The sequence below is a fragment of the Sturnira hondurensis genome, unplaced genomic scaffold (assembly GCF_014824575.4).
Source record: "Sturnira hondurensis isolate 20B ecotype Veracruz unplaced genomic scaffold, ASM1482457v3 Scaffold0016433, whole genome shotgun sequence".
NCBI lineage: Eukaryota > Metazoa > Chordata > Mammalia > Chiroptera > Phyllostomidae > Sturnira > Sturnira hondurensis.
The window spans coordinates 1,960,299-1,985,537 of record NW_028089064.1 but is presented as its reverse complement, the minus strand read 5'-3'; the positions used below and the strand labels follow the sequence as shown (position 1 = coordinate 1,985,537).

Genomic DNA, 25,239 nt, shown 5'->3' with positions numbered 1-25,239 from the left:
TTGGGGAATTTTGAAGTCCCCAATGTTTTGCATGGGTTTTAAGACAATTTACTATTCCTTTTTAAAAAATTATGTAAAATGTTTAATGTCCAATATAATTCAGCCTTTGAATTTGAATTTCTGATTTGAAAACAAAACAGTACTTTGAGAGTACAATTATGAAAAATTAGGAGATAATGTACAAGGAATTTGGGAGATATTCTCAGAAATGACTAATACAAAGGAAAAGTATTCCTACATTTAAGGGCAGAAATTAATTATTAATCAAATCTATGAGTATTAGATTACCAGAATATTTATCATTTTCTCTCTAAAATATAAGTATCACATATAAAATGTATGATTCAATGAAAATGGCCTATTTTAGGTTGGTGTTCATACCTGAAATTAAGATAAAGCTAAAGTGTCTTTACTAATGTTAACATATTTTAAATTAAACATTAGCACAAAATGAAATAAAATATATTTTAAGTCATTATCACACTGTCACTTAATACCTAATTTCAGCATCCCCGGCTCTTCCTTTGCTTGAAGTGTTTAATTCTAAGAATTTTTCTCTTCTTATAAAAGAATCAGTTTTACATAGACAATCACTTCACAAGGCAATAGGCCTGTTTTCTTTCCTCCCTTGTTTTGACACTTTGATTTTGTTAGAAAATGTTTACAATTTACATGGTACAGTTTTACAATAACACAAACAGAAAAAATAGAGATATTGTTAAGATTTAGTAATGCATTACAAAAGTGGTTGCAGAACTCTGGCCTGTTACCCACTGTCTGTTTTTGAAAATAAAGTTTTATTGCAACTCAGCCATGTGCTTTTATTTACATGTTGTTTATGGTTGCTTTCATGCTTCAGTGGCATTATGAGTAGTTGTAACAAAGAGGATATGAGCCACAAACCCTAATACATAATAGTTACTATCTGCACCTTGCTAGAAAAAGTACAAGCTGCTGGCTTAGGTAGATGATGTCTCAGTTCCTAACTATATATTTAATAAAATTTGTACTGTATTCACTGCTGTAGATAAAATACTAATGAATTATTTTAATATATGTTATGCTTAATTAAGTCATCATTTATGGAAAAACATGTGTCATTTTCATCCTCTGTAGGGAACAAACTTCCTTCACAGAATATGCATTTGAAAGGTGCCTAACTGAAAAACTGTTCATATTTTTTTCAGTGGATTTCAGTGTTCGGTGATTTGTAGTATGTTTTTATTTAATTCCAAACTACTTAAAATTGTGGAAATAGTACCATCATGGGAACACATGAAAACAAAATGCATTTAGACATATGAAAATTCCTGAAGTGCATTACAAATTCCTTAAGACTATATTTAGAATGAAAATAATCCAGTTTTTTACAGAGAAAAAATACTTCATTTCTTGGTACTTTGTCTCCTGATCTTCCTTAGATATTTCATATGGTGACCTTGTCATTATATTTCAGCTCTTCCAAAAATATTATTTCCTTTCACCTCAGCAGTTGGGACCATCATAATTATTTCTATTTTATGGATAGAAAAACTAAGGCCAGTGGAATTCATAAAAGACTAGCTGAAGGTCACAGTATGAGTAAATAATATGAACAAGTTCTTTTTGACTCAAAATCTTGTACTCTTTCAAATAAAAAACCTACAAGTACTATGTGATTCAATTTGCTTTCATGTGCGTTGCAATTTTCTTTCTACTCTATTCTATTTATCACTGTTTGATGTATTTTACAGATTTATTTATTTTTCATTGTAATTGCTAATCAGTGCTCCCTAAAGAGTTCTAATATCAGGTCATAACACCTTGAATGGCTTTGTTCCTTTAACTGTTCCTTTCTTAATTAGATTAAACACAAACAGAAGAAATGAGGTCTACTGGATAATTTTGGTTCGAGTAAAAGAATCAAATCTAGTTTTATGATCAAATCTGAGAATCTTGGTTGCTTCTGCAAACCTTTGAAATTTAGAAATATTTTTACTATATAGAATCAAGCTATAGAACCTCTTCAAAGTACTACTGGTTTCCCATTTGAAAGACCTTGTAGAAATGTGTTGTACATGGGTCCCCACAGAGTTTTTGATGCTTAGTGTACAGAGGCCTTAAAGAATTCTCTTCCGAATGAATCTACAGTCTAGGAACCATTACATTGTGGTACTTCATAGCAGCAATTATTTATGCAATGAGGTATTCTCATACTCCATAGATACCACAATAGAAATGCATGTCAAACAAGATCTCCCAACTGATGTAGAAGCAAAATGCCTAAACTAGAGTTAGATGATATTAGTTCCCTATTCCTATTCCTAAATAGCTATAAATACCCAGATAATATTCTGTGATGCAAACTTATTACATAAAAAAGCATAAATGAATAAGATGCTATCATATGTCTGTAACTTCTAGTATTCATTGTCCTACAACAGTTATTTTGTAGAAAATTCTCAAGGTCTCCTTGCTTGAAAAGAATGGTTCTTAAGGAATATTTCTTAACTTCTTTCCACTTTAGAGTTTACTTTGGTAATTTAAAAAGTTTACAATATCTGGCAACCACTGTTTCCAGATCAAAAATTAATGTCTTTAAAAAATGTCTAACATTACGGGCCTGCGAACCAGATGATCGCGGTTCGATTCCCAGTCAGGGCACATGCCTGGGTTGCAGGCCGGTTCCCTGCAGGCCAACTCCCAGCAGGGGACGTAGGAAAGGCAACCATACATTGATGTTTCTCTCCCTCTCTCCTTCTCCTCTAAAGATAAATAAATAAATAAAATCTTAAAAAAAATGTCTAACATTAAAACAAAAATGACCAATACTGGTTCAAAGAGGTCAAAACAAAAATTTCCAATAATATAAATTAGCATTCCAATAAAATTACTGTTTTGTAATCATAAGCCTGGAATAGCATTGTATTCTTATATAATTACTAATATTTATGCCAAATGAAATATTGTTTTTACAGAGAATATGTTTGCATATCTGTACCCTAAAGTTTAACTGCTCCAGAGTGTTTTATGCATTTTGCTGTTAACAAAATAATAATATGTGTTAATATTTATTCAGCATATAATATTCATCCTACTCTCTGCATGCATAATTATATACCAACTTTAGTTCTTATGACAGGGTTATGAGTAGCAAATATATACCTGATAAGAAAACAGAAAAAAAAAGAGTAAAGCGACTTCTTTGGACTAAAAGGCTAGTTTTTTAAAAAACAAGGATTGTGGGTATAGAATCTCAGGGTAAAGAATTTTTCAATCAGAGAGTAATTGATTAAATGGATTATAATATATCTATTAATTGACCTAGAATTCCACCATTGTTAATGCAATATGAAATTACAGCATTGGCATGAGAAAATGATCATGACATAGTCATATAACTTTAAGCATAAAGCAGCTTAATATGTTTAGCACATACTACCCTTTGCAAACAAAAATACCTAGTTTGTGTATGTGAGAGTGCACATATACACACAAGGGGATGGAAAATATATGAGCTCATAATTCTTTGTTCACATCCCTTGCATCCAGACCTGTTCTGCATAACTTGTATTTGAGAATGACTTTTTTGTTGTATATGTTAAGTACTACCAATTCCAGCAGGGACAGGTTGGAACAGCATCTCAAATTAAACACATATTTCTTCAGTAAAAAATGTTAATATTAACAATAAGTAGAATGGATCAAGATTTAAAATAGCCAAAAATCAGTTCAGGTCTGAAATCTTTGGATTTTGTAATTCGAGAAGCTATGGATCTAAACAATAGAAAAGGTTAGCAATAGCTACCTCAGACTATTAAATTATAAGCAATTACCAACTTCAAGTGCAAAATTTTCTATTTTAAATTTACAAGTATGTAATGAGTTCATACTATATACCAGGTACTGTTTTTGATATGGGTTTTTGGTATCATTTTTGCACTTTAAGAATTCTTCTTTAAAATAGGGAAAATACCTGATTATTTAATTTTTTAAAAAGAAAGAATCTTATAGACATATATAATAAAAGAAATTGAAATTCCTTTAATGCAGAAACTTGGATTTTTGAGTATCAGGGTTTTATACTAGTTGTTATTTTTCCCAAGAGTGAAGTCTCTTCTAGGCAAACTATTGACTTGTTAAAAATCAAACAGGAAAGAAGTATCTGGTTCTGCAGTAAAATGTAGCCAATCCATCCCTAGAGGCTGACTACAAATTCTCAGTTCATTGCTGGAGTGGTTGAAATCCAAAAGGCACTAGACTAGCAGTGCCTGAATCTCAACAACACGGGTCTAGAGGCACAGTCTCAGTGGAATGATTTCATCTTTAGAATATCTATCATGGAACAAAAGATTCAAGGTTTAAAAATCTCATATATTCATAACTCAATTGTTCTTGAAGAAATTTTCTTTATCAATTACTGAATTCTATATTTTTATAAAAAATGCTATGTCTTTTTATCGTAGCATTAGACCCATTTCTGTATGAATGCAAAACTCAAAATAGATAAATTTCCTCCCAGATAAATTTCCTCCCAAAGAAATGAAAAGCAGAATTGTTCTGTTCACTGATAGCCTGCTTTCTCCTTCCTTCTTTTTGAAACAGGGAACCAAGCTGTCATACATAGTTGGGAAAATAGTTTTTTTTCTCTCTGTGAAAAGACATGAGTTTATTCAAGCAGAGTCAGGTAGTTTATAAAAACTACACATTTAATATAAAAATGACAAAGTATAAAACTGTCCCTTATGTCTAATTCGGATTGAAGGATTCCGATACCCTTTTTCTTGAGAAGACAAAACATCACAAATATGAAATGGTGCATCTAGTAGCACAGCATATAAACAGCTCAGGCTGAAAACATAACAATAAGCTCTCCGTCTATTATTGCAGAACCAATAAATAAGGAAAATGAAAATCATGACACATTATTACATTATTCTGCATTGCCTCTATTCATTAAAAAGGAGATGAGTGAATTTAAAATAATTTTACATGTCAAATGATCGTAAGCCTTGAAATTGAGATGATAGTGAAGGGACTATCTGTAAAGTGTAGATACATGGGCTGATGTGGATTATATCAAGATTATGTAAAAGTATGAAGAATCTGATAAATAAGTACTTCATACCAAAATAGCAGTAGTACTGTATCCAAACATTTACATCATTCACCTGTGCTATGTGGTTTTGCTATTGTGAAGTCAATAAAAAACACATTAAAAGGCTTTAGAAAAAACCCTTCTTGTCAATCAGGCCTTAGATGGATTCTACCTTTTCACTTTCCCTGTTGATTTAATATACTAGATTACATTAACAGCACTGGCTTGTAAATAAGGAAGCTCTGAATCCTATTAATGAAGATATGCTGCCAAAATAATCAGCTTCATACTTAACAAGTTTCCAAGTATTTGGAAAAGCTGTGAAATAGGATTATAAGGTTAAGCTGTGTACATCTGGCTTGTCACTACATAAATATTTCAGAAACTTGATCTCACAGGCTGAAGAAACACCTGTCTAATCATGACTCTTTTCCAAGTTACATGAACTTCAGTGAGCAGAACAAAGCACAATGCTGACAAGAAATCATGTCAATTTACATAACATATTTCCTTTTAGGTATGTAATTTTATCATATATCACCTTTCTGAAGATATAAGAAATGTTTTCAAAAGATTCTGTGGTATCATACTGGAGGGAATTAAAAATTTTGAAACTAGGATAAACACCTGAAATATTCAATACTGCTTTTCTGCTGTGTCATGGTATGTAATTTTAGTGCCTTGGGTGTTGTAACTATAAGGTAGTGTAATATGGACCCAGAAAATAATTAATGCGAAGAAGGAGTCAGAGCATAAAATAACAGCAAAAAGTTAAACAGTCCTTCTACTTAATGGAAACCTTAATGAAGTTGAACATTAGTTACTTTAACCACATCTAGGATTAAATAACTGCATGGATTCTTTGTCGAATACACAACAGCCCATTAAGCCTGACTTCATTTTTTCAAATTTTGTTCCAAAGGTAATCAGGTTAAAAGTGTACTGAATATGTCTCTTCTTACATTCAACTGTGTAACTTGAAAACATACATTTTGAAACTGTGGTCCAAAATGGCAGCTAAAGGTCAATGAATCAAAGTATAATTTCCAATTATACTTCCTGGGAGAAAAGATGGGTGCAATGAAATCTGATTATTGAATTTTAAATGCTCTCATACACCTTTTATCTATTTCCCAACATGTTTATCCTACCTTAATGCTCTAAAGACATACGTTTATTACAATTAACCAACCAAAATGATATCTCCATTTTGCAATTATCTATATCATGTTACCAGGGAATATTGAACCAGAGCTCCTTTCCTTCTCCCATCCCTAGTGCCTTTCCATCACCATTGCACATATCCCCCAAACAAAACACAAATGACAACATCATTAAATAGAATATGTGCCATTCAAGATTTGATTATTCCAGTAAAATAATGAGGGAAAAAACAGGGCTCACATTCCCTGAGGCTCAATGGGAAATTGTAAATAAAAATAATTTTAAGGAATTTGTTGACTAAGTTTATAAATTTCTTTACATTATGTTATGAACTGATAGTTTATTTATCTGTCCTATATAGGCATAAAATATAAAGAAGATTTATCAAGAAGAAAAAAACGGTCTATTTTTAGGAGTGGTAGATGGAGAGTGTTATTTCTACTGTATCTCAATAGAGCACACTCTTGCCCAAAAAACAAAAAGAGGACATCACATGGAGAGATTTATTTTAAAATTGTTTACAAAATAAAAATAACATTTACACCTATTAAAATATATATTTTAGATATACATTTTTATTCAATTCAATTTTATATATATTCAACTTCAGATAAAAGGAAATCCAAGCAGTTTTTATTTTAGCTAATAAACAAAATTGTTTCTTGCATTTAAATATTGCTTAACATAACACTATTCAATTCAACCCATCTCAAAACTAACCCATCCCTAAGTAGCTCCACTGTGTATTATCGATATAAGAATATTGGGCCTGAATGTACATATAGGTTAATTTTAAGTCTGGGGGTAACACCACCATGCATCAACATATATATCTAATTTTTAATTGTTTGCTTTTGATGTAAATATGCAAGGCTCTTAAGGAAAGTATCCCTGTAAAAATATTTTCTAAATAGATATTACAGAAAAGAGAGCAGATGGCAAGGATAAAAGGAGAGAGTTAGAATCGGTCAGTATACAACACAGTAATTCCTTTCCATTTGCTTCATTCAAATTATGTGTTTTATGATTCTTTTCAAATATTTTAATAACTTTTTTAAAATTTTATTTATTTATCTTTAGAGGGGAAGGGAAGGTGAGAGAAAGAGAGAAAGAGAGAGAAAGAGAGAAATCAATGTATGGTTGCTTCTCGTGAGTCCCCTGCTGGGAACTGGCCTGAAACCCAGGCATGTGCCCTGACTTGGAATTGAACCGCAATCATGTAGTTCGCAGGCCCGCGCTCAATCCACTGAGCTACACCAGCCAGGGCTCAAATATTTTAATAACTTTTTGAAGGTCTTAAACAAATGTTGCATATTTTAGATTATATGATTTTGTGTGAAGACTAAGATACATTCATGAAAAACTGGTATATTTGCAATTATTAATATTTTTAGCAACACTGTTAGGAAGTCACATTTTCAATAGATGTCTAAGCTGTTTTCTTCAAACCAGTGATTTTCAATTGTTGTGCCACAAGAATTTTTAAAACATGCAATACCTGACTATTTAGTCAAGAGCACTGACCTCTTTCCCTTTAGATTGTTTAATAAAAACATGACAACTGCCAACATGACAATAGCCTGTCCTGAAACATAAATATATACTAGGTCATATAATAGATTTGCATCTTACTGGTCATGTCCCATCATAAGGTTGCATCTGATTGTTTAATTCCTAGTACCAGAAATCCTTATGTACAAGTATAGGACCTGATTTTTTAAAAAGTCACTTTGGGAAAAAAAAGAGTTAGTAATTACTACTATTATTTCTTTATAAAACAATCAAAATTTTACTTATTTTTTGTCAGATGGGCAAAAAAATGTTTTTAGGGTGTGCCACAGAATTTTAGCAATTTGATTGTCATGACATAAAAAGACTGAAAATTGCTGCTTCAAGAGAAAACATGTACGACAGTTCAAAAAAACCACATTTAGAGAAATAAGTAAAATTCAGAGAGATTATGGCTTTCTGAAGAGAATATCTACTCCCGGTCTGCAGGCCTTCAGCAGGGACAGGAGACCAAGCCCTGGCCAGGCATTCCACCTGGAGGGAGGGGCACCCAGTGCTGATGGGCCTTCTTTCCCAAAATGGCAAATATTCCAGGGTGAATTCACAGATGGGCTTACACCACAATGTTCAGATAATTGTGGATATAAATTCCCCCACTAACAACTTATTATTTATGGGCTAATCTTATAAAATAATTAACACTATTACTTTAATCTTTTAGAAAGTCTCTTGTTTTTAACGTTAATTTACAATGAACCCTAAATTCTTAAATTTATATTTATATGTTCCTTAATATTATATTTTCCTTCATTTTGTATCCCAGCTACTCTGGCAGGTGGGGGAAATTAAATTTTAATATAATTTGAAAGCTTATTCAGCTTGAAGCCTTTATTCTATCAACCCCTTTTATTATTTGTCATAAATTTTGGAATTAAACTTAAAAATTCAGATATATAGTAATTAAGTCCTAGAATCACTTAAAAGTAGTAAATTATTTTAATTAAGGGCTTTTACAATTATTTCACTTTTATTAATTGAATTAATGATTATGGGTTGAACAATTCTGCAGGTAGTAGATGTATTTTAAATAACAAAACTAAAATGGGCAATGTACTGTTTATATGAATGCTTAGCTTCCATTTCCTCAGTATGTGCCTGACAATTTCATACCACCTACACAAGATGCATTCTAAGCTTTAGAGAAGTTTGTAAGTTGGATTATTATTATTACATACATGTGATAATTATCTATGGTGATTTTCTTCTCCCATTACCAGATGGCAAATGATCATATCATAAAACCACATGTTAACAAATATAAATGAATATAATCCCAAAGTGATAATTTATGATTTATATATATTTCATTCCACTAGAGTTTATATACGAAATAAGCACATAACTTATGGAAAGTCTTCATAAGAATCTTAAACAAATATTTAAAGAGTATCACACTAGTTTTCTTAATAACTAATTAGAGCTAGGTGATCCTTAAAACCTTAATAGCCATAAAATTTGAACTACACAGCTTCAATAATTTATAAAACATACCAAGGAATAGGACAAAAGACAAAAGATATGCCCTTCCCAATGCTATGTTATCTTGATATACTCTACATACATTTATATATTTATACATATACATATATATGTATGTGTATATATTTCACAAATTCTGTGAAAGTTGATTCTCATAATTATGAACCTTTATCACATGTTTTTTTTCATGAACTTGTAATATGATCAATAGAATTCTATGGGAACTTTCCTTATAGTTATTTATATGGTAACAACTATGAATAACAATTCTCTTTAACAAATATGTCACCTTCAAATAAATGATTTACCAGCATAAATTATTTTAGCATTTTTATGTTTATAATACCCGAGACTTTTGATTTAGCAATCTCTAAGTTTGAAGTCTAAGTTCTGGCACATATTCGATCAGTAGCCATAGGAAATTATAGAGAATTCATATTTTTAAAGAACCTACTATGTGTTAGAAGGCATGACATGTTTTCTCAACTATAGTGACAAGATGAATATGACCCCTGTCCTCAAGTGTTCTACTACCTAAACTGCTATGTGACAAATTAACTTTACCAATAGTTAAAACACTGAACCAGAAATTTAAAATTGTTTAAACTTAATTACATTAATTATTTTGTGTGTAGATCAATTAGACCTTTATTAAAAATAAAGGTCATTCACCACAACCCACAGAAGGAATAAATGGAAGTTGGTAGCACATTAAATCTCCTGTTATCCAGTCACAATATATTTATTATGGCTCTTTAAAATTCTTATCTATTAGATAGCTTTAGAATCTAGCATAGAATGAAAATACATTCATTGATTTCTGCTGTTAGTTACTACTTTTAAGTTCAAATAACTGTGCTTTTCTGTTTGCCTGACAGTTTGAGTCCTCCTTTCTCAACACTGCCAAATGGTCTTGCTACAATTTACTCTCAACCAGATAATAGAGGAGCGTGGTGGAAAACGTCATCCACTCCTTTTCTAAGACTTTATGTGTCAACTTTTTGCCTAAGGCAAATTATAATAGCTGACATGTGGATCTTTATTTCTAGAGATTTACTATGGAAACACTGACATAACCTTTACCCACAGCAAACAGAGTCACTCTAATAAGCAGGTACCCCCAAATATAAAAATGCAGAAAGAACAGAAAGATCCTAGCAAGAATTAATCTGCCATTTTCACACATCTGCCCAAGGGAGGTATTGTAATTGCAAAAATTTTCTCTAAGACTGCTGAGACTCATAGTAATTATGTTTCTTTTTTTTTAATAGAAATAGCCACAGGTGGTAACAAATTGGGTTTTGAGATGGGGAACTGGGCATGCATTCTAACCTAAATTACTATGTAATTGTCTTGATTATAAAAAAAATTGTAGAACATCTATTGCTCAAACTGAGAAAAAAGAAAGTTTCCTTAAATGTATTTCTTGTCTTTTAGTTTCTTTCCAATTAAGCATATTGATTCATTCATGGCATTGGCACATCTTATATTATGGCCACACTGTAGAATAGGCTTTCTTGTTTTATTGCCAATAACTCTTACAAATTCCTGTGAATGTGATTTGCTTAATATGATAGTTCTCCTATTTCTTGCCTTATTAAAATCTAAGGATAAATAACCTTTCCTAGAAGGTCAGAACCTGGAAATTTAGCTAAAAATTACTACTATCCATGTATTTAGTATTCAATACTAAACCTGCTAAGTTATTGACTTTCTTTTTTCCAGTCTATTTGTTTTATTAAAATGTCGGTTATTTTATAAATTTATACACATATACATGCATGTATACATGCTCTTAATAATTCTCTTTCATATTACAATTAGTCTCATGCATTAACACCAACATGTTTTTATTGTTTTTAAAATTAAAAACCATGCCAAGTAAGAGTTAATGTGTATCACCACACCTTTTTAAATCAAGAATTCTGTTTAGTGAACCAAAATTAAAAATAAGATCCTAGGCATTGGTATAAAACAAAAAGAAAAAATCCAATTCATTAATGTAACACAAAGTGGTGCAAAAATTAAAATAATAATAATGATAAAGCAATCAAGTGTCTTACTTTGATGTGAAGGCAAGTTTTATGCAGTCTTTAATTTTATCTTAGTTATAATGATAATGAAAATAGATAATTAATTTCTCTTTTATTATGCATGATTTACAAATCCTTTTATTCATTCTTAATTCAATAAGTTGATTTTGGATAAATTATTTTTAAATAAATGCAAAACTGAAAAAGCAAAATTAAAAGAAAGAATTTTGTGCCCAGTGAAATGCCAATTAGAATTCAGAAATATTTGGACAATGTTCTGGGAAGTTATTTGCTGACAAAACTATAAAATCAAACCAAATTATTTTTAAGATTGTTCAGAGGCTATGACAATATTTATATAAGTACGTGTCATTAAACAATTATCAGGTTTGAGCTAGAAAATAATCCTTTTCAAAGGTAATTCCTTTTCCAAAAATATTAAATAACATTTTTTCTTAGAAAATTTTCCAAGATCTTAAGCATATTATTTTTCAAACATTCTAATTTCTTACTGTCATCTCATCTACTGAAATGGAGACATCAGTAAAAGCATACATAAGGTACTTTACACTGTGCTTAAATGATCTTTCATGGTAATCATAGGTGAACTGTTACTATAAATACCTGCTCTGCATATGCAATTGCTCTGGTAAAATAACAAAAATATCTATCGACGACTCAGTCATAAAGTAATCTCAGTATACTCTGATAAAACATGCTGTGTAAAAAATAAAATGAACAGCTTTCGGCAATGATATCAATACTGGAGTATGTCAGTTCAAAAGATTACATCTTAAAGATAAAAACTATAGTTCCAGCTTTTAAAAGAGTTGCATGTGTTCAGAGTGCAAATAAAGATTTTAGAATTTATCCAAGACATCAATAGTTTAAAACTAGGTTATGAAAATAAGAAAGATATTTGGAAGCCCTGACAGTTTCTGCCTACAGTAAAATACCTGTTGCATTTCTACTTCCTAAAAGTGAGCATTTGGAATTTAGGATATATATGGAAATTTTCATTTGAGTTTTATTGACTTTGAGGACATGAAAATTCCAGGTAAAATTATAATCCTTTCATTCATTATTTGACAGTGATTATTAAGGAGTCAGGTAGACACACTGTAAAGAATTATATCAATTGATGACCAATGCTAAATTACATTTTTAAAACATTATCACTAAAAGAACATTAAGAAAATATATCTAAAGCACCAAGTTGTTGGAAAGAAATTATTTAGTCACATTGTAAATTAAATCTGTCATTTAAAAATATGTATGATATTAAATAGTATTAGAACCTTTCTGCCTATGAAGTCATTATCGACATTATGTTTTAATATAATTTACAAACATGAACCCAGTTCTCTTAAAAGTAGTATATGTCTACAAAACAATTATGAATGTATAGCTTTAAAAACTTGAAATAGAGTTTTAATGCTCTTGCTTTCAAATTCCACAAAGGCTGCTTTGGCTGATAAAGAGAGTAAACAAGAAATTGTCCTTTAAATGGTCTCTTTAATGTGTTCCACTAATTAAAAATCATTCAAAAACATTACAGGTTTAAAAAATAATAAATATTGCTCAATTAGAGTATATTCCAGAACCAAATAGAAGCTTACAAAGTCACACTTATCTTCAACTTGTTCACTTTGCATCCAATGTAAATATGGTTCAAGACTATATTATTAAATAGATACACAAAGAAAATAATTCAGGTGTTTAAGTGTTTCAAAATGACTGATATAAAATGCATATCTAATGCCATTAAATTATTTTAATATATTCCATTTATCTAATCAGAACAGTCTAGTTATGTAGATTAGTTACATCGAAAGTCTCATTTATTCAACCTGTATTTATCCTTTGATCACAAAGCTTGTTAACTTAAATTGTCTTTTATTGTTATGATTCATTTTCCCATAATTATCTTGTTTAAATGCCTTATTTTTTAATAAATATATGCAAACATGCCAATCACATTCAGCACAGTTATGCTAGATGCTCAGTGAACTGTGAGAGCCATTTCACTACAGTAAAACCGCCTGGAATAGATCCAGGGCACAGCCTACAAACACCAGTCATCGGAATGTCTCCAGGACCAGAACAAACAGAAGTATGTCACATGTGTATCAATGGATTCTCTCAAACACTGTCTGAAAGCAATTTTACATTCCATCATTCTATCATTCGAAGAACCTGGTGCATGAAAGTGAAAGATGCCACCCACACAGCCACAATTTGCATGTGTATTCTGTTCTCTTTTTTCCCCCCGCCTATCTTACAAATATTGAAATTATACTCTCAGTGGCAACGGTGCACTAGCAAGTTTTTTCTTAGTCACTGCAGAAAATGTTGATATCATTAAGGACTTCTCTATTATAGATAATTTATTTCACGAGTCCAAAGGATAGCAATATATCACTGTCAAAGCTAGTGATGAAAGCTATGACTAACTGTAAAATACTGTGTGGCCATTGAAGGAAATGCTTGTCAGCGTCTCCTTTACTAAAATAGGTTGACAACAGATTAGTGTTGGTATGATGAATTTCAAAAGTATTTTGTGATAGGTGGAAGAAGTCACACTATCTTCAAATTGATAGGCAAAATGAACTTTATGCTATTTTTAAACAAATACACAGTCACTGGTTGAAGGAATTCAAAACGAAAAAATAATCCTCCCTTAATGACTTGACTAAAATATGACTTTAAGATAATGCACTGTGGGATTTATTAAACAGAGGTACTACTGAGGTGAATACGTTCTGGAGCAATGACTAATATCATAATTAGAAGGTGCATTTGTAAGAATTTACCCACTATTGAGTGTATTGCAAGACTACTCAGCAATAGGGAGTTAAGTTTCACTTCCTAGCTGGCATGAGACCAATTCTAGTGGCTTCATCTTTCTCCTGTTGTTTCATCATCAGATCATCAGGCTTACAGCATATATTCTCACAGTGCCTCCAGCCATCCTACCATCCTCCAAAAGAATCTTGCATAAGGTTTTGTTTCACTCAATCTGCACAAGTTTCACTGAAGGCTAGCTGTTCCTTAATTTCTTCTCTTCTCTAAAATGACCAACTCTACCCTAAGGAACTTCAAACTGTATGAAGCTTTAAACCACCAAAATCAACAAGTTTTAACATATTTTCAAGATAAAATCAAGGTTTGTATTCACCCTTAGAAAGAGAACTGCCTTTTAAGTAATAAAGAATAAAATGGGCTAATATTTGTGCTTATGTATTTTCATATATTACACTGAAAATATGTACATATATGTGTATGTACATATTTTAAGTTTACCAATAAGTTTTATTGTTTGCATTTTCATAATTATAGGCAAAGTCAACCTTCACTGTAATAAATGCATGTAAGCATTTATTAAACTTAAAAACAAAATATTTTCTTAATTTACAATTTTGATAGATATATTTCTATTGCATAATATTACACAAGCAAGACTAACAGTTAAAATCTGACAATGGTAGTGAAACATGATAAAGTATTAATGTTACATTTTAAAATTTTATTTAACAAATATCTGGAGATTTTTTAGAGTTTTGTGAGTTTTAGATTTTTTAGAGTATTTCTTAGCCCTTTAATAGAGATGATATTTGAAATTATTTTGAGAGTAATTAGTTTTAACCTCATAATTTATTTAATTTATTGAAACCTGTGTCTATGCATTGTAAAACAAGGAATAATGTATATTATAACATCAACTTTGTAAAGAAAATTTTTTTGAAAATGTGACTTTTTTGCATGGCTTGGTCAATGTAGTCACAGGCAATAGGAAATACATAAAACATATAAATTTTTTCCCTGACTAAAAAAATATATTCAAGTGGTCAAGTAGGAATTGCAGGGCATGCATTTTCATGGCCATGATTTTTTTTATGATTACACAAAGCCTTAAATAACATGAAGATACCTAGAGTAATATTCCAAAATCCTCCATGTAGACTTATAAAAAATAGTTAATGAAATCGAGAATATAAGTAAAATTATGAAATTCACTCATAGAACTCAAGTAATATAGAACTCACAGAACCCGAGTTAAATTTAAATTTATTTTACTTTTACATTTATAAATGAGTAATAAATTATCATCTCAGTGTAAGATTGGTAAGTATTAACTGGCTGGTATTTTGACAATTTTATTAAAAACTAGAAACTAATGTATGAGGACATAATTACCTTATGAGTAGCTATATTAACTAATATTAAAATTAAGATTTTCTGGTTTCTAGTTCATATAATTAAAAAGTAAAGTTTTGTGTTTTCATTTATTGTATAATTGAGAAATGAACAGAAATGTGAAATGTGAAGCTCACATGTTCATGGACAAACACAAAACTAAGAGTAAAAGTAATAATGTATTAAGAATGATGATAATAATAATTTGCATTTTAAGTTCTTCTATAAAGAGAGTCAAAACACCTTAATGGCTGATCATCTCTTCAAGTAACTACATTTGTATTTTATTTGTACTACTTCTAATATACAGTAAGAAAAAAAGTTCTACTATTATGTACCACATTAATTTAAAGTGAGAATTAATCTGATCTTTATTTTTTAAGGACAAGCATACAAGGAACTCTTTTAGGTGTGTAGTAAGAAACATTTCCTTTTTACTCAGTGAAACATAACCCCTGAAAATAGAGATGTATATGAAGTTTATGGAAATGTTGCGTGTAACTAATCAAATGGTGCTATTTTAGAGTAACATTGCAGAAAAATATCCTCAAAATTATAAATGAAGAAAAAATGTTCACACACTTTGTGTTTGTTGCTGAAATTGCTAACATACTAGAAGGGAAGTTTTGAAAATCATGATCTAAGTAATTTATTTAAGTTCCTATTTTTAAGATTCTCTTAGAGATTAGACGTGTGGGAATAAAGGCATCCAAAGAATATGTTCCTAATAAAGGTACAATTTTCTTTCACCTTTTCACTCTAAAACACTGAGCTTACTGTCTATATTATAATACTTTAGCCTTCTCTGTCTCAATTTTATTTCATACATTTACCATGTATTTAATTATCTTTTATTGAGAACACTATGCATGTATATCAAAAAAATTTCTAACGTAAAGAATCTAAAGTCAAGCCTAATGTGAATCTTTCAAAATTATACTGTAAAAACCGTGTAAGAATGTAATCCTTTTAACAGTTTATTTTAGTAGATCTTATTCTGCTTCGTCAATACATTTACTTCTCTGAAAGCATATTAAAATGACTTGTGGTAGTACTACCAAAAAACCTGAAAACACAGATGTTCAAACAAAACTAGAAATACTCCTACTAGTAATAAGCCTCCAGTCTTCCACCTCTTCTCAGTGAAGCCCTGGTTGAAAACACCTGTTGAGAACTTTCTCTGAAACTTAAATAATTCTTGATAAGCCAGGACTAGCAGTGAGTTACTTGTGACAATTAGTGATGATTTTTCCTTGATTTTAGATTCTCATATTAACATATGAAATAATGCATATGGAAATTGCTCCTATGAATAATGCTTTTATAAATTTGTATAACAATCTATTTGTCTTACCTACCACAAAATCTGTAGACTTATTTTTTCAAAATATTATGTCTTTAAAATGCATAAAATATTTAATTGCAATGATCTTTATTCTGAGTCACAGCACTGAGGATGTTTTAATCATTAGTCCAGTATTCAAGGACTTCATAAACTGTCATTACTTCAGCTGAGAAACTCGAAATAAATTTTTTTTTAAATCTGAAATAAAATCTCTTTTCACAAACCACTCTTTCTACATTAGCTTACATAATTGTTCTGCATCCATAGTCAATAAAAATACCATTATGTCCAAGAACCTACAGATCATAACCTTAAAATTTGGGGCCCTGCCACTCCCCCAAAATCTTTTGATGCTTAGACAAATCTTAATTTGAACTGTAACAGGAGTCTTACACATCCTGAAGCTTCTAAGTTTCATGTCACTGCTCTCTAACAGTGTATCTCAAGCAATTATGACACTTTTAATTTGATCAATAGAAATACATGGTTACATGTTGAAACAGTGCACAAGATGCTGGAAAATAAATTAAAGCAGATATAGTACTGCTAGTCCTCAAGTGCACTCTCATGGATTAAAATTCTTCCTTCAAAAATACACATAAGGCAAATACTGTGTTTCCTCAGCAGGCTGTGTTAAATACACCCACTAATAAATGCACTAGAAACAAGATTGGGGAAACCTGAACACTTTAATTTAAACACATGATTTCAGCACAAATTATTTGTAGCACACTAGTTTAAAAAAGAAAAAAGTCACTGTAGCCAACTTACTCTGTTCTCTATAACAGGTATTGAGAAAATATGATACATTTAAAAGAAAATTAAATTATTAGCAATTTACACAGTACCCCTTCTGGGACTGCAAAAGCTCAATAGAAAAAAGAAATAGGTCATGTTTTAACAATTTATATTAAGGATATTTCCAGGCCAGAGCAAGAGCAATATGGGAAATAGAGCCCATTTGGAAAAAATGGAAGAAGTTAAAACAATTTTGTCTGTGTTTTTATGGTAAAAATTGAGATTCTAAAAGGAAAAGCATGACAAGGAAGCTTGTCCTTTTGTTTTCTGTTTAAACTATCTCTCTCCCTCTCTTCTTGTGTATATAGTTGTGTGTATGTACGTGCGTGTTTTGCTTTAGCTCAAGTTTTACTGCTAATAAGAGCAATTGCCACTATCATCATCATCATCATCATCATCATTATCAACAACTATCCATCCATCAAGCAATGACCAGCTGCAAGAACAGTATGATACAAATACATTACGGGCACTCCATCTCTCAGAACCTTCTGGATAGTTCCATCCAAGACTGTTCCTCAATAATATGACCAAGGAACCAGGATTGCTGAGAATTTGACAGCACCAACTTCATTTTTACATGGACTCTAATAATTCAACTGATAGAATTTGAAGTAGAAGATTAAGTAGTAACCCTCTGTGGTGTCACTGGAATCGCCAATAGTAAAAATAAAAAAAGGTGTGTAACATATGTGTATTTGTAAAATACCTGTAAAGATCTATACATGTATATTTTAACATAGCTCCCTGTAAAAGAGATTATCATAAATACCGGTTTTATACAATCACAGAAAAACTTTCACAGAAACAAATTTTTTAAGAGAGGAATTTCTTGTTCAGTATTATATAAATGTCAAAAAAAAGCATGATTACTGGTATACAGTAAACACTGTAAAAAATAGAATTTAATGTTACTACAACTTATATTTTAGTATTCAGTAGCAGCAAGTACAAGAGTCTGTTTTACAAGGATATTATACTATTGTAAGAAAATATGTTTTGCTAAGTGTTAGTAATTGTTACACTTATCTCGGAAAGTTTAAGATTGTAAAATTTTAAAGCTCTATTTTAGTAATAAACACTCTTTAGTCAAATGTCATTAAAAGGTATTTGCCTTTCAAAGCATAAAATAATGAACAAATTATTTTCATTTGTCCCAAATTAATCTTTCTCTCAAAGTGTCACTTCTAGTAAAACTCAATTTTGAATTTCAAGTACTGTGCTTTCAGAGTAATTTGCAGTAACACGCATTTATAATAAGCAAGAATTGAGTTTATCTGTGACACAACTCAATAGTGAATAGAAGAAAATTGGCAGTAACTAGAAAAAGCACAGTCACCTGCTGTTGTTAGAATCTATGTCCCTGCTGGGTCAGTTTTTTTTTCCATATGTCAATAACTATGAATGATGCTATCTAATACATATCAAATACCACTGAGATACACAGAAAATACAGAGTATGCAAACTAAATGCATCCTGATTTTTTTTGGCACACGCGCCTTTAGTGCAACTTTCCCTTCTGTGTTAAACAGCCCAAAGTGAGTCTGTGACTCTCTTGTGAACTTTCTTCATTCCCCAAGGACACCCAGAAAACGGATCAGGAAAACCACAAGACAAAATCAGTGTTAAGTTTTCACTGATAATTACTCATCATTACCCAGAGTCTTCATGTATTCACACTTTTTAAAGAGCTTCAAAGCATATTTCACATTTCCAAAGCATAAACAACTCAATGCATTATGTGGCAGTTTCAGCTAAAGAATAAATAAGATTCATGTCCTTTAAAACATTTTTTAAAATATGAGACTGACGGGGGTGGGGGGGTGAAAACTTAGCTGAAATTGATTCAGACTCTGGAATTCTGGCCAGATGAGATGCTGTACTTCAAGTAGCTTCTTAATATTGGGGTACACATTTCTTTCATTTGTCATCATATTTTTTAAAGGAATTAAATTCACCTTAAAAGTGTATTAAGTTCTCTGGGAATCCTTTTATATAGAAAAATGTAGACCATCAAACAAAAATAAAGTAAAATAAGCTACGAATACTGAACACTGCTAACATTTTTAAACCTATAAAAATAAACTTTAAAAACACAACAAATGTCAGATATTTACATCTTGTAGATTTTAGACTTTACACGAGAGAGGTTAAGTATGATGTACATGCAGTAGCAAAATTGTAAACCATTTTCATTTAAAAAAAATCCCCTCTCACTGCTGCTGGCAATGTGGCTTGTCCTGTACCAAAGGTTTCAGGACAGCTCCCAAACCAGCAATAAAGTGAAGTCCCGGTTATGCTAAAAGTCTCCTACCTGAATTATGGACATCCGAGTGGCAGGGGTCTCGCTCGCATTAGTCCCTTGTCCAGTGAAGCTGGTGTGGCAGCCCGCGTGCCCCTGAGGAACAGTCAGGTTGTTGGAGGCTGGTTTAAGATACATCACCTCCGACCGGGGTGAGCTGAGGGGCAGACGGGTCTGGTAGTCAAAGTACATGGGGGAGGTGGCCAGGGAGGGGCTGCTCACCACGTTCATGACGTTCATGGCGTTCCTCTCCTCCACCTCGCTCTGCACCAGCATGATATCGTTTTTGTTGATCTTCTTCTTCTTGCCCTTGCCCCCGCCCAGCTGCGGGTGGCTGTACTCGGCAATGCGGCAGTTATAAGTGCGGATCTCCTTGTTCTCTCGCTTGCACTTGACGGCGATGGTGATCATGGCCGCTAGGAGGATGATAGAGATAGTGCTCAGAGTCACGATGAGCGGCAGTGACATGTCCCAGTGGTGCTGCTCCCCATTCACCCGGGGAACCCCCTCGGGCAAGGAGCCGCTCACCGAGCGGATGATGAGTTTGGCCACTGCGGACAGGGTAGGTTTGCCGTGGTCAGTCACCTTCACTACCAGCTCGACCACAGGAGTCACGTCCTCCCAGAAGGGATGCAGCGTGCGGATCTCGCCGCTGGACGGGTCGATTTCAAACAGGTGGTCGTCGTTACCGTCTACGATTTCGTAGGTGAGGCGCCCGCTCTCCCCGAAGTCGCTATCCAGGGCGCGCACAGTGCTCACCAGGTAGCCCAGGCCGGCGTTTCTAGGTACCTGCAGCTCAGCGGTGTCGTTCTGCAGCGTGGGCAGCACGATCACCGGTGCGTTGTCGTTCACATCTAGTACTGTCACCCTCACAGTGGCGTTGCTCTCCAAGTGCGCGGGCGCCCCTGAGTCCTTAGCAAGCACCTTGAACTCAAAAGCCTTGGTCTGCTCGTAGTTAAAGGAACGCAGGGCGTAGATGGCCCCGTTGGTGGGGTTCACAGACACATAGGTGTAGATGGACACGTCGCCGATGTGCGAGGGCAGGATGGAGTAGGACACTGTGCCATTTTGGCCCAGGTCTGGGTCCTGGGCGAGCACCGAGCCCAGGTACTCTCCTGGGATGTTATTCTCGTGCACCTGCAGCACGTAGAGTCCCTTGGTGAAACGAGGCGGGTTGTCGTTTTCGTCCAGAATCTTGACGGAAAACGACTTAGTGGAGTTGAGTGGAGGGGATCCCCCGTCCCGCGCCACAATTGTCACGTTGTACTCGTCTTGTGTCTCCCTGTCCAGAGGGCGGTCAGTCACCACCGTGTAGAAGTTGTCATAGTTCTCCTCAAGCTTGAAGGGCACAGGACCTCCCGACCCGCCCAGGGCGCCGGCGCCGGCCGTCCCACCTCCTCCCAGGACCCGACACTGCAGTTGTCCGTTCTTGCCCGAGTCTCGGTCAGTGACCCGCACCAGGGCGATGACGGTGCCTGGCGGGGCGGCCTCGCTCAGCGCCCCCTGGCGCACAGAGACGAACCCGATGGACGGCGCATTGTCGTTGCGGTCGATGAGTTTGACAGTGACTTTGCAGTGGGCTGGGATGGGATTGGGCCCCAGATCTCGGGCCTGCACGTCGATCTCCAGCATCCCATTTTCCTCGTAGTCCAGGTTGCCTTTGACTCGGATCAGGCCAGTCTTGGGGTCGATGGAGAACAGTTCCCGCACCCGGTCGGGCACGTAGCTGCTGAAGGAGTACAGCACTTCGCCATTGGGACCCTCGTCGGCGTCAGTGGCATTCAGATCAATGACCACGGTGCCCAGCGGGGAGTTCTCGGGCACCTCCACCAGGTAGGAGGGAGCTTCGAAGACTGGGCTATTGTCATTGGAGTCAATCACCTTCACGTTGATTTGCACAGTGGCGGAGCGCGGCGGCTCGCCGCCATCCAGGGCGGTCAGCACGAGTGTGTGGTGGTTCTGCTGCTCGCGGTCCAGTGCTTTCTGGATAACCAGTTCTGGGAACTTGGTACCGTCGCCGCGGGACTTGACGTCCAGCGCGAAAAGACCGTGGTCGTCGCGCGTGAGCAGATAGGTGCGGAGCCCGTTCTCACCCGCGTCTGGGTCGTGAGCACTGGTGAGGGGGAATCGGGTGCCAGGGGCCGCGTTCTCTGAGATGTCCATCTCAATCTGGTCCGAAGGGAAGGAGGGCGAATTGTCGTTGATGTCCTGGATCTCCACTTTGATCATGCAGATCTCCTTGTCATTGGCGAATACCTCGAGGGACAGCTGGCACTTGGCGGTGTGGCGGCACAGGGACTCACGGTCGATGCGCTGCTTGGTGTACAGGAGCCCGCTGTCGGCGTCCACGTCCAGCAGGTGCGGCGCAGAGTTCTCCAGCACCCGGTAGCTACCGGACTTGCTTCGCCCGCCGCCGCCGCGCTCTGAGGGCGGAAGCCCTGGCTGCAATCGAGCATCCTTGCCGATGTTGCCGATCACCGTGCCGGCCCCCTGCTCCTCCGGCACGGAGTAGTTGAGGTTTTTTAGCGTCAGGGCAGGGGCCCAGAGTAGGAAACAGCAACAGATGGAAAGGTACATCCCAGACCGGTGGGATGGGAGCAGGAGCAGCTGGACTGGAGGGGCGAGCGAATGGGTACGCGCCAGCCTGGAGCCCCCGCGCACCTTGCGAGGGCGACGCTAGCCACAAGTCGGTGGGTCCTTCCTCCTTCCGCTACCCGGCTGCGGCACCCGGAGGTCTCTCCTTATTCGCTAAGTTCCCGAACCTGTTGATCTACAGCATCCGCACTGGGCGAGAAGCAGCAGCGCAGCGGAGCTGCAGGGGCGCAGAGCAAGGCGGAGGCTCCCTGCGGCTGGGGGCAAGCCCGGGGCTTTGTCTCTGCCGCCCGAACTTGGGGCGACTCAAACTTGAGTGAGGACGCAGTTGATAAGAAGTAAATCTAGACTGGTGATAATGAGGATAGAATCCGTAGGATCCCCTCGCTCCCGCTAGGGCGCTGCAAATCCACTCCCTCCTGTAGCCTCCAGAATACACTTCCCAGTGGGTGGGGGAGGGAGCAGGGAGGTGTGTCTTCAGGCAGATCGGAAAGTGAAATCCTTACTTGTTTCTGGCCGCCTCCAGTGATGAAATTGATGGGGATGGGGAGCAGCGAAGAGAGTCAGATGTATTCTGAAGCTTCCCCGGAGCTCTGTGAAATGTGCGTTTGCTTGCTTCTCGGGCTGGTCTGTTTTCGGGCAGTGTTTTGCTGCATTTAGAGATCTAATCTTGCATTTCTGGCTGAGGCGGCGGCGGTGGTGGACTAAATCTCCCAGTCAAAGCGGTCTCTCTCTCGCTCTCGCTCTCTCTCTGCGTTCCGAGCAGCCACTGGGAGGGGAGGAAATGCAGCTCAAAGAACTGGTGTCCCGATTTGTAGTTTCCTTCCTCCACCAAGCTCCTCCCTCTCGTTTTCCGAAAAGGCTCTCCCCTGAAGTCAAGAAAGCCACAGTCGGATCAGCGTTTGCGGTATGAGTCTATGGGGGGGGGGGGGGGGGGGGAGCATGTACCGAGGTGTCTCAGCCTCTGTTGGGAGAACACACACTGATTTCTCTGCGAGAAGCCAGTAGCCGCCGCTACCATCCCATTCTCTCCCCGCGAGCAAGGACTTCTCTCGCCGCAGTTTAATTCCAGCTTGCTTTGCTTCTCAGGCGAAAGGAAATCAACAGGCAACTCATGGTTGAATGTGCAGATTTGAAGGGGGTGGGGGAGGCGGAATAAAAAGGAAGGGGGAGCCACCTCCCAGTCCTCGCACACACACTCTCCCTGTCTCTCGCTAGAGGGGAAACAGTCTCTGCATTCACAGGGCTGGGCTGTCAAGTGCCTCTCTTTTCTTCCCATTCAGCATCTCCTTCCAATGGCCCTGTCTCCCAGTCCTCTTCATCTAGAAAGGAAAACCTTGGCCAGGAATAAAAGTGGTGAATATTTGAAGAGAATAAAGTGCGTTTTTTCCCCTTCAATGTTTTTTTAATAGTAGGAGGGGGTTTTTAATAAAAAAAAAACCCTCAAGGTTTGGCGTGATGCATTCTGCAGTCTCGCTCTCACAGTCTCTGGACGACTCGGGAGGGCAGGGGGCGAGGGGCTGCGGCCGCGCGGCTCCAGCCTGGGGCGCCCACGCCGGGGAGCCACCTCCGAGGGGATGTTAGGCTCAGGTTTGTCTACACATATGTCGGGTGCTCGAGGCGCCTAGACCTACGGGAATGACACATCCAGAAATGCAGGTGTTCCGATCTGCCGGATGAGTCAGAGGCAGCGGAACGAATCGTTTTCACTCTCTCCTCATGGTCCTCCCTCCACAGACGTTAGTTGCGGCTTCTTCCTAACGCTTTCTCTGACTCACTTCGTAGAAAGGAAAGCCAGATTCTTGTTTTGGAGAAAAAGGAAAAAAGCGAGAGAAAGGGAGGGAGGGAAAGGAGAAAGGTGAAGCTGAATCCAGCAGCACTTTTACTCTACCTCTCTCTGCCGGGGTCCAAGGCTCGGAAAAAATAAGGCGTCTGTTTTGCTAGGTGTATTTATTTATTTATTTTTGAAAAAATAAAATAAACCCTTTCCTTTTGGTTAAGCGTGAGGAACCCCAAAATCTTTCAGAGTCTTTGGGGAGGCGGGAAATCAGGATTCCAGTGAGTGTTCACAGCTTAGCCCCGCACCACGGTCACGATTTTCCTCCCAACGTTCTTTATTCACAAAGTCCAGCCCCGGTGTGCATAGTAAATTGTGCAGTCCGGTGTGGAGGGTGTTTTTCTTTCCTCCTTTTCTGTCACGGCGGTCCCTTTCAGCCTGGCGTCTGCCAGAATCAGCTCACAGCCTGGGAAAGACGTGAGGATTTCAAAGCAAATACATCCATCTCCGCAAGCAAAGCATCGAAGGGAAAGAAAGGCGAAAATTCAACAGTTGGAGTAGCTTCCCCGCAGCCGCCCTCCGCCGCTGCCGCTGCCGCAGCCGCCGAGCTCGCGGTCCCTGCTTTCTCCTCAGCGCTTCTTGCTGACTGACTCTATTCAGCTCACGCCGCGGCTTAAACATTGATACTGATTCCCCGTCAGCCAATCAGCACGAGGAGCAAAGCCCTGCCTCCTCCGTCCGTGCCCAATCGAAGGTAGACTGGGGACTGGTGGAGGCGGAGCCAGGAGCCCCGGCCCTTCAGAGTCATTGATTAGATCAGTTAGATGGGAGACCGGCGCGGCGGACTGAGCCCCCGAGCTCAGCTGCTGTTGCTGTGCCCAGGGCCTCGCTGACGGGTCTCCGGA

At 36.5% G+C, this 25,239-nt stretch overlaps 1 protein-coding gene across 3 annotated transcripts in view; it reads right to left on the bottom strand.

Annotated features, from left to right (window-relative positions):
• The window catches only part of PCDH17 (protocadherin 17), a 95,589-nt gene extending 70,627 nt beyond the window's left edge, over positions 1-24,962 (bottom strand). For 2 of the 3 annotated variants that reach the window (XM_037066036.1, XM_037066037.1), the window contains exon 1: positions 19,978-24,962. In XM_037066036.1, coding sequence (XP_036921931.1) covers positions 19,978-22,542 — 2,565 coding nt within the window. In that variant the 5' untranslated portion in view covers positions 22,543-24,962. The remainder of the gene's footprint in view (positions 1-19,977) is intronic. The other variant, XM_037066038.1, reaches the window with a different exon arrangement.
• Positions 24,963-25,239: the final 277 nt, after the last annotated feature.